General features: G+C 46.6%; 1 protein-coding gene across 1 annotated transcript; it reads left to right on the top strand.

The window, feature by feature from the left end:
- Window positions 1-3,073: 3,073 nt before the first annotated feature.
- On the top strand, window positions 3,074-3,709 carry DNAJB8 (DnaJ heat shock protein family (Hsp40) member B8). The gene has a single exon (XM_036391290.2). The coding sequence runs from the start codon at window positions 3,074-3,076 to the stop codon at window positions 3,707-3,709; it is 636 nt and encodes a 211-aa protein (XP_036247183.1).
- Window positions 3,710-11,205: the final 7,496 nt, after the last annotated feature.

Below are 11,205 nucleotides of genomic sequence, written 5' to 3' on the forward strand. Positions count from 1 at the left end.
AGGATCCTTTTAAAAAGCCACTCCATTAATTAAATAGACAGAAAGGCTGCCTCCAGCCCTCGCGTGCCACTGATTAGAATACAAATATTTACACTAATCTCACCTCCATCAGCCATGGGACACTTTTGAGTATTTTTAGTGACATCAGATTACTATTGATTTTCATCCCCAATGTCAGACCATTTTGTTAGTATCTGAAAGTGCTGCCTTCAGTTTCGGATGCTTTAAATCATGTTAAGGGTTTATCTTAATGACGCTGCTGATAACCACTGTTCAGGTCACTCGTACTTTCTCTTCAAAGAACAAGTCTGGGCGGGCTTTTATTGTTTGTACTTGAGATTTAAGATACGAAAAACATTTCTCATTTCAAAGCCTTGGTTTCTAGGGATGGGGCTGCCAGGCCAGTTTGGGTCTAGTTACTTGATGTGTGCATGTCTCATTTCCCTTTCTCCCTGCCTCTCCTTGACCCTCTCTTTTTTCCTTGCAAACCCTTTTGGCTCACAGCAGTGGCCTGTCTTGAATGGCTGCTAATCACTGACGCCTGCTGCAGGCAGCAGACAGACAGGCAGTGATCATCCTCCGTTTGGGGATGACAGGAGAAAAACACTCCCTACTTTTCAGCTGGGTAGGATGCACTAAATCCAAGACAGATAACCCAGTGCGCCAGCCAGTCTGAGATGGGCTCACAGCATCAAAAGCAAGCAGGGGAAGAGACGCTTTGCAAAGACACAGCAAAAGGCAGCCACCTCCCTTCCGTGCCCAGCCCCACTCCCCAAAGTCGATAACAGCCCTGGGACCCTCTCCAACAGACTTTTCTGATGTCCCATTTTCCCTTCTGGTTAATAGAGAGTAGGAACAGCAATCCTTCTTGAAATTTCTGCAAGCATCTGCAAAAGGATGCTGGCAGTGGCTAGGAGCTGCTGGGGACTTGTGGGTGGTAAGCTTGCGTCACCCTCAAGTCCAATGGACAGTCCTTAAAAACCTAGTCCCTTTCGTGAAGATTTCAAGCACAATACTACAGTCTGAGTAAGTGATCAAGTCTTAGCTCTCTCTCAGTGTAGAAGACCACTTCAGGGTGTTTTGGGAATGCAAAGAGCCCTCTGAGCTCAAATAGGCTGCAGGAGCTTGCTGTTGGACCAAGGTTACTTTTGCCATTTCTACAGAACAAACAACATCCAGCAGAAAAATAATTCATGTGGCACAGCTGCCCTGTAATTAAGAAGACTTCTGTACCAAAGGAGGCAGAAGCTGAGATCTGTCCAGTGAGGTGAGCCCACAGGACCATGAGCTCATTTGCTCCTTTGCACTTCCTTCAGCTCCAGCCCCCAGACCTTCACTGCCCTGCAGCAGCCTTTACTGCCCAAGTCTGGCAAGCACCTCCATGCTACTGCCCCATCACTGACCAGTAAGAACACCAGCAGTACAAATACCTCTCCCAGCATGTGTCAGCTCAATTGCCTTCCTCCTTCTGTGACATTGCTGTCTCCAGGCTGACATGACTGCCCCTTGCTTTCAGAGCCCCCCACCCCGGCTGTGTGTCAGGACAGCAGCCAGCTCATACGCTGTGCACATGCTCTTTGGTCTGGCTGGCTCTTGACTTCTTCCCAAAGTGTGGGATAATGGAAAAGAGGGCAGTGATCTGCAACATATGCTGCTATTAGTAGGTGTTTATGACACTGTGTTACAGACAGATGAATTCTCATTGTTGGCACTTCCTTGGAGATCTTCTTCATGCAATGTTTCCCTCTGAGGATATTGTATTTCCCACCAGAATGGCAAACCCAAGGAATAGAAACAGATGCAGGATAACCCTAGATTTGATTGCCTGTGTCAAGTTCCTGGGCCATCCCTGTTGTACATGCATACACACCTTGGGACAGGTATCCAAAAAGTCACACAGAAAAGAGGCTAAGGTTGGTAATTCTGGGAATTTAATTTACTACCAACATGAAAATGAGGCTCTTCTGAAAGGGTTAGGCTTGTCTATAATTTCAGAAAAGATTATGATATCCATCTAATTTTAGGAAAATTTTAGGGAAAAACTCCCATTCAGGGTTTAAAAATGGCCACATGGGGAAGTTCCAGTGATTCGCTACCTTGTTAAAAAAGGATGTGCAATGTATTTTGAATTTATATTTGGCTAATGATTCCTTCCAACTGCTTTTTCTGGGAGCCTGAAGATCCCTGTGCCACTGAATTTCTGTTCCCATGCAGGTTCTTGCTGACTATGATGTAGCTGGCATTGAACTTCCTCTTTCCCCAAGTCTCTCACTCCAGAGTGTATTTTCCAGTCCCTTAGTCACATTCTATGGTCTTTCCCTGGGCTTTCTCTGATTTGTCCACACTCTTTCTGAACTATGGGTAGCCAAACTGCAGCTTCCCTATAACTGCTGCCATAGGGAATTATGTCCCATAGATAATTTGACCTGACCACACTACACTTCCCTGGATTGCACACGAACCCAAAGTGAGTATCTGAGAATCTCACTGCAGGGTGGATTCAGGCAAAAAGTAATCTGACAAAGTCACAAGGGTGGTAAAACACTGAAAGACATTGCCCAGGGAAGCTGTGGATGCCCCACCCCTGGAAGTCTTCAAGACCAGTTTGGTTGGGGCATTAAGCAACCAATTCTAGTGGAAGTAGTCCCTGGCCATGGCAGGGGACAGGGATTAGAGGTCCTTTAAAAAGGGTCACTTTCCACCCAAACCATTTTATGATTCTGTGGCAGTCCTACATCACAGCTGTATCAGTTACATCCAGCAGCTACAACATCTGTGCATGATCTACATTTACAAACAGAAGGCCAGTGACAACCAACTCACCCTGGAATGTGGTCAGGACAACAGAGCCAGGACTGGCTGAACCCTCTCTGAGGTCACAATCTCACGGTTTGTGAGCAACAGGTTTGAAAAGAATGTCTGTGGTCAAGCAGCTCTTGGTACCCTTTCACTACAGCAGGGCAGAGCAGCTCATGGGGTCAGCTGAAGATCTCTCTACCCTCTGCATGCTGATCATCCTTGGTAGGAGAGAGAAAACCAGGCATCTTCCAAACAACCCCAGGTGTCCTCTGAGATGGTAGATTACTACAGGGTCCTTGGACTGCAAAAAAATGCCTCACAGGATGCTATTAAGAAATCCTACCACAAACTGGCACTAAAATGGCATCCTGATAAGAATCCCAAAAACAAGGAGGAAGCTGAGAAGAAATTCAAAGAAATTGTTGAAGCATATGAGACTTTGTCCGACCCTCAGAAGCGATTATTCTATGACAAATCTATTGAGGAGAGCAGAGCCAGCAGAGAGCGAGCTTCGGCGTGTTATAACAGCTTTGATTCTCATCATGGATTCCCCCATCAAGACCAGTTCTTTGAAGACACGTATCCATTTACATGTATTTTCTTGAACCCTTTTGACATTGGATTCAATGGTGAGAACTGGCAGAGCAGCAGTGGAAGAGGAGGAAGGCCCAGAGAGCCGTTTGTGCAACGGAATTCATTCTGTTCCAGCGGGCACCCCACCTCCTTCTTTGCTGAAAACACAACCGGGCCGTATGGTCTCAGAACAGTGATAACCACTACTGAAGTGATCAATGGCAAGACTATCACCACCCGGAAAATCTTTGAGGATGGGCAGGAGACAAAGGAAGTGGAAGAGGATGGCCAGCTGAAGTCTCTAATAATCAATGGGAAAGACTACCTGAATTCTTAATGTCACTGCAAGCATTGACTGCAAGCTGTGGGACATGCTCTCATAGATCAGCTGATGGGATTTACTACAAGAGTATCAATAAATGCCCTTGACACAACCGATGCAGACTTCTCAATGGTTGGGAAAAAAATATTTCACAGGTAAAGATACAGTTATGCTAAACTAAAGAGTGTGAGTCCACAAAGCCTGAATGAGGTGCTAGATAGTGATTATTCAGTAAATATGTATCACAGGTACATATGAAAGCAACCTTGCTGGTTTGCCAAAGAGACCAAGTTGATTAATACAACAATAGGAGACAAGCTGGTTTGTGGACACATAAGAGAGCCCTATAACAAGCTGTAGGTTCCCTTCCCACTCCTTGAGATGCTAGTGTTAAAGTTTACCAGCTGGATGAATAAAGCCTTGTGTGACTCTCATATACAACCCTAAGTGAAAAATATCCTTCCTACTTTTGGTGTATGAGAAGATGTATATCCATTGAAAAAAAGGTTTTTATACATGGGCAAGAAGGTTGGCAGGGGTCAGTGGGACATGGAGAGCCTAGAGGAGAGAGACTGTCAGAAAACAAAAAAAAAAAAAAAAACAGAGGAAGGAAGAAAACATCATTCCTCCAACTGTAAAAGAAAATTGGGGCTTTCTTGAGAATGCCCAGCAAGTGATGACCAGAGACCCTGATGGAAGTACTGCATAGTTAGGGGCTGAAACTGAGCAGGGAAAAGGTGAATTTGGCTCTTGGACTGGGACAATCTATATTCTCTCTCTGCCTGGAGTCATTCAAACACAAAGAGCTAAATTCAAACCATGAGCCAACAGATTCCAGGGGGCTGAGTTTAGCTCCGTCTTTGTGCAAAGCTGGATGTGAAGACTTAGATGATGCTTTACCATCCTTATTGTCTTGCTCACAGCTGCAAGAGCCAGTTCACAATGCATTTCTTGCACAGCCTGCCAGCATGCTGTTCTTGTCCTCCACTGAGCTACAGAATGCACTCCCCATTTTTCCACCCTCCCCTGGGCTGACATGAGCTGCTGAGCCTTGTTTCTTGCTTGGCCAGGTCACCTTAAGCATTTAAAATCTTACACACCTCTTGTTTTTGGTCCCACGCTACATCCCCTTGAGTTTCCCAGCTTTCCCTGCCCGGTGATGTCTCCCTGGAGACTGGAACTAGTTTTCAGGGACATTTTCACTTTAATCCAGATTGCAATTGCTGCCTGTGTTTGGGCAGGTCTTTGCATCTGTTTCCTCTGCTGTAAAATGGGAATAACAGACTCCTGTGCTTTGAAGGAGACTGTGAGGTAGTGTTGCTAGTAAAGAACTCTGAGCATTAATGAATAAGTTAAATTAGCCAGAATGCTGCCACCCCTTATTCAAGACTTTTTCTCTTGTAAATACAAATGTAGCTTAAATCACCATCCTTAGCAATTGATGCCATGTTCAGCATGGAAAAACAGACAAAAACTGTATTTATAATGTTAAGGGCTGTTAAGCCCCTCTCCCAGTGAGAAAAAGACAGCACTGGGTAGCAAGTGGAAGCTTAACTGCATGCTGGGTGCATGGAGGGAGGCCAGTGGCAATGGGAGCAGGGAAAACTGTCTGCTGCTCCTCCACAGTTTGGAAGCCATCAACAGTCCTGCAGGCATTGGGACTCTGAGAACTGCAAATATTTAAGGGGCATGATACAGAAAGATTATTTTGGCTGGAGCAAACACGAGTCAGTATTTCTACCAATACTTCTCCTGTGGACATCATATTAATGAGAGATGGCTTCTTGAGTTTATCTTATGCTGCCTCAGAGGAAGTCCAAGGTAAAAAAACCCCAAAACAAACAAACAAAAGAAAATCAACAACAACAACAACAACAACAAAAATCAAACAGCATGTTTTGTGTTGGAAACTGAAATGGTCTTTGATCCAAATAACATGTTTGGAAATCTGGACCAGAGTTGAATTCCCAGCTCCTCAACCTTTTCAGCTTCCTAGGGCTAAAACTTTGCTTCAGTCTTGTCTCTAATGGGATATTTATTTATGCACATCAATATTTCCTAATCTGAGACAAAGGTATGCAAGAGTATATATATATATCTTACACATTTCTTGCCTTGGGTCAGTAGTTCCCTCTCCTGTGCTGGTATCTAAAGCAGCACCTAAGAGCAAGTTCTTCCTTTTTCCATCCCTGGGTCAGAGTGTGTCTATTGCTGCTGGCAGTAGCAGGGATCACCTGGGGCTGCTCTGGCAGCTGCACATACCCAAACCTGCTAAAAGGAATAAGGGAACACAGACTGGGAAGGGACCAGCTCACCCAGAAAGTGTTGAGTCCAGGACGACCTGCAGATCCTCTTCCATTTCTTCCTGTGCACTGCAGACTATAGAGCACCTCACAGCACTTTCTGTGAGCTAAATATCTGAGATTAAAAAAAACAAAACAAACCAAACCAAGATCATCAAGGTCTGGTGGTAAGAGAGCAGGTCAATCTGCATTAGCAAAGTCCTGCATTCCTGCAATAGCAAGAAATCTGCCAGGTGTGCCCAAAGCACCCCTGGAATGGGTTGTGTTACAGTAAGTAACAGAGACACAACCCATTCTGTAAGTTCTCTAAGTGAACCCCAACACACCTTGCCTTGGAAGCAAACTCTTTTCTGTTCCAGGACATTGGATCAGACTAACACTGAGCCTGCCAACAAAACACCAACACCTTCAAGGGGTTTTTAAAAACTTTTTCTCATGCCATTTAGCAGCCATAGCACCAGAGGAGGCAGCACCAGATGTCCAACTTGCCACAGCACAAATTTGTGAGTCTTTGCCTTGCCCAATTCCAGTTCTCTGTTCCTCTTCCAAAAATGCCTCTCTCCTCCAAAAACCTGTATTTTGGGACCTTGCCTGGTCAGTGGGGAGTCTTTCAGGTGTGTTCCTGGCTGAAGGTGCTTGCACACACTTGCACATGCAGTCAAACCCCCTATGAGGACCAGGGGTACCAGCTGCACTGCCTTGTGCTGAGCTGCTGATGGAAACCAGCCCATCATCCTTCCAGTCACTGCTGGACTTGACGGGCTCATTTCCAGCACCAGCTCTGCCTGAAGATGTCACACTTGGGGGCAGCTGGAGGCCTCCCTTCTGAGTGCAGCTCCAGACCCCAGTGTGTGGCCCCGGCTGCCTGGGGCAGAGCAGGGAGCGAGGGTGGCTCGAGCTCCATCCTTGAGTGTGGCCAGCAGCCTGCACTGAGAGGCTGAGTCATTATTTTATTAGCAGGGCCCACAACTACTTTAATGTGGGCTTAGGCTGCAAAAACAAAAACATACATAAAAGCATTTGGAATTACTTCATAAAATACTAAATCACGATATTAACCGACTGACCTTTGCTCTATGCAGACCTGCTAATTTTAGCAATTACAGCCAACAACTTGAACATATCAAGTGGGCAACTGTTTAACAATAATGACATCTGCTTGGAAAATCAAATTATGTCTAAACATCTTTAAATCCCCACTAGGGGATACCTGCTTTTTCTGTTGCAACTGTTAGTCCCTGTTTAATAGGATTTTAAACTCACAGCCGGCTGCACACTGTGGTGGCAGTGGCCCCTCTCCCTGGAGTGACAACAACAGGACAGACATCCCATTAAGCAGAGTGAGAGTCTCTCCTTGGACAGTGATGGAAGTGGTTTGGGTTTTGACAGCTTAATCTGATAGATGGGTGCATTAGCTGGATCCCTTTGCTCGCCTGTGCCCCTGCAGATACTGCTCCCCTCTGCAGCCCCCCAAGGTTAAATGTGCTGGACACATCCAGGGCTGATCTCCACTGGCTGTTTCTTGGGGAGGACAGAACCTTGCTACCAAGACGGGCTTTGCAGCTTTCAGTGCTGTTGGTAGAGTTACTGACATGAGATTTCCTCCTGCAATGTCCTCAGACACAACTGAGTTTTAGTTTTGGTGACGAGTTCTGTTTCTTCCCTCTCTTTTCTCCCTTCTCTCCTCCTGTATCCCCAGCTACTTAAATCCCTCCCTGCTGTTCTCCGCTTCATGGGTGAAGCTCCAACACTGAGATCTGTTCTTCCCTATAATGGCCTAAAATATGGCTACAACAGCTCTGCAGTTGCTGAGTTGTAGCCATATTTCAGGCCTGTAGGTTTTTCGTGCCAAGAAAAGTAACATTAGAAGCAAATGGGACCAGTGAGAATGGGTGAGCACAAGACCACCCTAATCTCCACTGAACCACACCAATGCAGACCCAGACCCTCCACCATAAAAGTAAGGTCCTTATTCAGCCCCCAGTTAGGCTGCTGCAATGTCCTGAGCTTTGCTGATCTGGGAACAGTCTCAGCTCCACAGTCCCACTCCTGATCACTCAGCACCCCGGGCTGCAAGGCTGTTGTCAGATATTTGAATTGAGATACAAGAACAGAATATTTCCGCCCCTTCTCCTCTCTCCCTCTCTCTCCCTCCCCGGCCAGTCTGGCACTTCTCTGATGGAGCGTGCAGCAAAATCACAATCACATGTTCGCAGCAGTAGGAGGCCATTGGCATGGAAGTGGCAGTGATGTCACTACAAACATTTCCACCCTATCCCATTTCTCCAGAACAGTCTCCGTTTTTATGACCCCATCCTGAGATCTGCAGGAAATCAAATTGTCCTGATGCTATTTTGAGCGCTGGTGTCATGGCACCGCTGCACAGCGCCGTGGTGTCAAACCCGAGAGGAGGGAGCTCTCGGCCCAGCTCTGCTCTGCTTTGTGCAAGGGCTCAGGGCTGGATCACAGCCCTGCAGGGACCCTCGGGGGGTGTGTGCTGAGCCAAGGGGAGAGCTGAGCAGGGCAGGCCTGGCTCCTGTCCATCAGCAGCTCCCACACCCCGCTGAAGGGTACCAGACCCCGGGGCACCGCAGCGCCAGGGGGCAGAGCAAGCGCACAGCGCGCGGCGTGTGGCTCTGCACCCTGCATGGCAGCCACCCTGGGGGCTGCACACGAGGGAAGAGCATGGTTACAGGACATTCATGAACAGTGAGGGAAAGGGGATCTGGGGAAAGACAGACACTGGCAAGGTGCCTAGGACATGAAACCAAATGACAATCTGACCAAAATGGGGAGAAACGGCACCCAGCAGCTACAAATTCTTGTCTGAACTAGGATTGCCATCTAAACAGAATGAGGCATGGGTTAGATACCCCTGTCTATCAAACTGAGATTTAAACAGCGGTTTAGACCCCACTGTGCTCACAAAACCCTCCTCTGATGCTTCCCACCAACACATGAACCCCTGCAGGCTGGAGCTCTCCCTTGTGCCTGTGCCTCGCAGGAAAGATTCAGGTCCTGCAATATCTCTTGCCAATTAAGCTGCAGTGGCATCCCTACCTGATTCATCTCCTGCACCTAAATCTTATCTTCTCCTCAAATAACATCAGATCTAACACATGGCATACACAAAACACTCCTGAACTGAGATCTCGAACAGAAGAAACAACATCTGCAGCAAAATTTTATCTATTGGACAAAGCTTATCCTGGAAGAACTTAAGAACCCCCAGAGTCCCCTGCAGCAGAGCATGAACAAGTACCAGTTTGACTAAAAATAAGCAGTGGGAGAGACATGGCGGTGGCCCAGAGCTCCTAGTGGGTAAGAAAATACGAACTGCTTCTCAGAAAGTGTAGTGGGAGCTTCTCTGTTATTTCTTTTAATGTAAAGGACAGGACAAGCTTATATCTTTAAAGTTTTTGTGGAAGGGTACAGGTTTGAATCCTACATTAAGAGCAGTTCCTACAGGAAAAACATTTTTATCAGGCTGTGTTATGAAAAGCTAGAGCCTCCTTGTGAAGGCAGAAGAGAGCCCAGTGACAGAACATGAGTGTCTCAAGGCTGACACAATGAGTGCCAAGCCCTCATGTGTGCTTGCTCTCCACAGTACCAGAAAATACCATGATACAACCACAGAGAGGAAGGGTTTTTAACCCTTGAGGCTCTTTGTTTCTGACTTTGCTTTCAAGCATGTGGTGTGATGGTTGGGGTGCCCTGTGCAGAGTCAGGAATTGGACTTGATAAGCCTGGTGGGCCCTTCCAACTCAGTGTATTCTGTGATTTTATGTTAAAACTCCATTATCTCATCTGAACCTCACCAAGACAAAATGCGACCATTTGCCTTAAGCCATAACTGCTAAACTCACTGCATCCACAGGAGTCAGTGCTGAGACCAGACAAACACTTTGTATCCTCCTGTATGGGGAACATTAGTAATTGGAGATAGTGTCCAGCAGCCTTCCAGCCTGAGACAACACTTAAGTTCCCATGAAATTGAACTGACCCACGAATTGGGTCATTTGTCATCTCCTCCAGCTTTCATTTTCAAGCCCTCCTTTATCTTTGGCTACAATTAGCACTCAATTGCATTCACCTTTGGTCACCCTCCAAAAAGCACTAGGCAAAGGAGCTCATGGGACTTGAATACCACCCACTTCTCAAGCATTCAAGAAAGTTCTTTACTGTTTGACTTCAGTATCTGCTTTCCCATCTTCCATGGGGCTATGCCCTGTAACTCTCTCTTCGTGGCTGGCAAACTTTGCGCCCTTCCTTCCCCAGGCTCAGACCTCCCTGGTGCCACTGCAGATAGCTCCTCACTTTCCCATGCCCTAGATCACTCAGCATCTTGGCTCAGTGACACCATCCAACCTTTCCAGCTCCTCCACTTCCTCACTTTACCCTGAATTCCTCTCACCTCACCTCAAGAAAGCTGCTGCTTTCTTGCCTTCCTCCTGCTGCTTGCAAATTCTTTCCTTCCCACTTTGGACACTGCACTCCTGTAAATAAATAGTTGCTTGAACTGCTCATTTAAGAACCTGGCCTGTTCCCACTACCCAAGGCATGAGGAAAACCCTCAGTGGTGTTAAAGCAGCTGCAGAATGAGGCCCAGCAGCATCAAGTGACTTGGCAGGGAGCGACATTGGTGTTAGAGACACACGTTCCAGCGTGGTCAAAGTGAGGAGACCATGTAGGGTGATAACATTTTCTTAATCTAATTTTTTTATTTTATTATTCCCTCTCTTGTGGTCCCTTCCGTTCCCACAACGAACAGGGGTTTTTATTGCTGGGGTTAAAAAACATGAATTTGCATTACATCCTGGCTCCTGCTGTAATACTTTAGTCTTGTTTCTCTCTCGTCCCCTCTCCAGAACAACTGATGCTATCACAGCCTGATTTAATTTCAAAGACGGATTGTGATTTGGCAGTCGGGGGAAAAAAAAAAGCCAAGTTAATCAAAAGTCACCATCTGCTGTGTTGCCATGGGGATATTCCTCCCCAATAAATGTGCTCTTTGCCAAAATCACAGATAACAGCACTATAAAGGGTGGGAGGTGGAGGGGGGGAATCAAAGAAAGAAGTTCCGACACTAGGGGGGAAAAAATGAAAGAGAGAAACAAGAGAGAAACAAGAGGCAGAGAAGAAGTGGGAGAGGAAGGAGCATGGACTACTGAGGGAAAATGACAAATGGACCAACTAGGGACAAGGAGG

This window comes from Molothrus ater, chromosome 11, assembly GCF_012460135.2.
Source record: "Molothrus ater isolate BHLD 08-10-18 breed brown headed cowbird chromosome 11, BPBGC_Mater_1.1, whole genome shotgun sequence".
NCBI classification, from domain to species: Eukaryota; Metazoa; Chordata; class Aves; order Passeriformes; family Icteridae; genus Molothrus; species Molothrus ater.

Bases quoted from the DNA above. Each gene is read 5' to 3' on its own strand.
- DNAJB8 (XM_036391290.2), top strand. From the start codon at position 3,074: ATGGTAGATTACTACAGGGTCCTTGGACTGCAAAAAAATGCCTCACAG.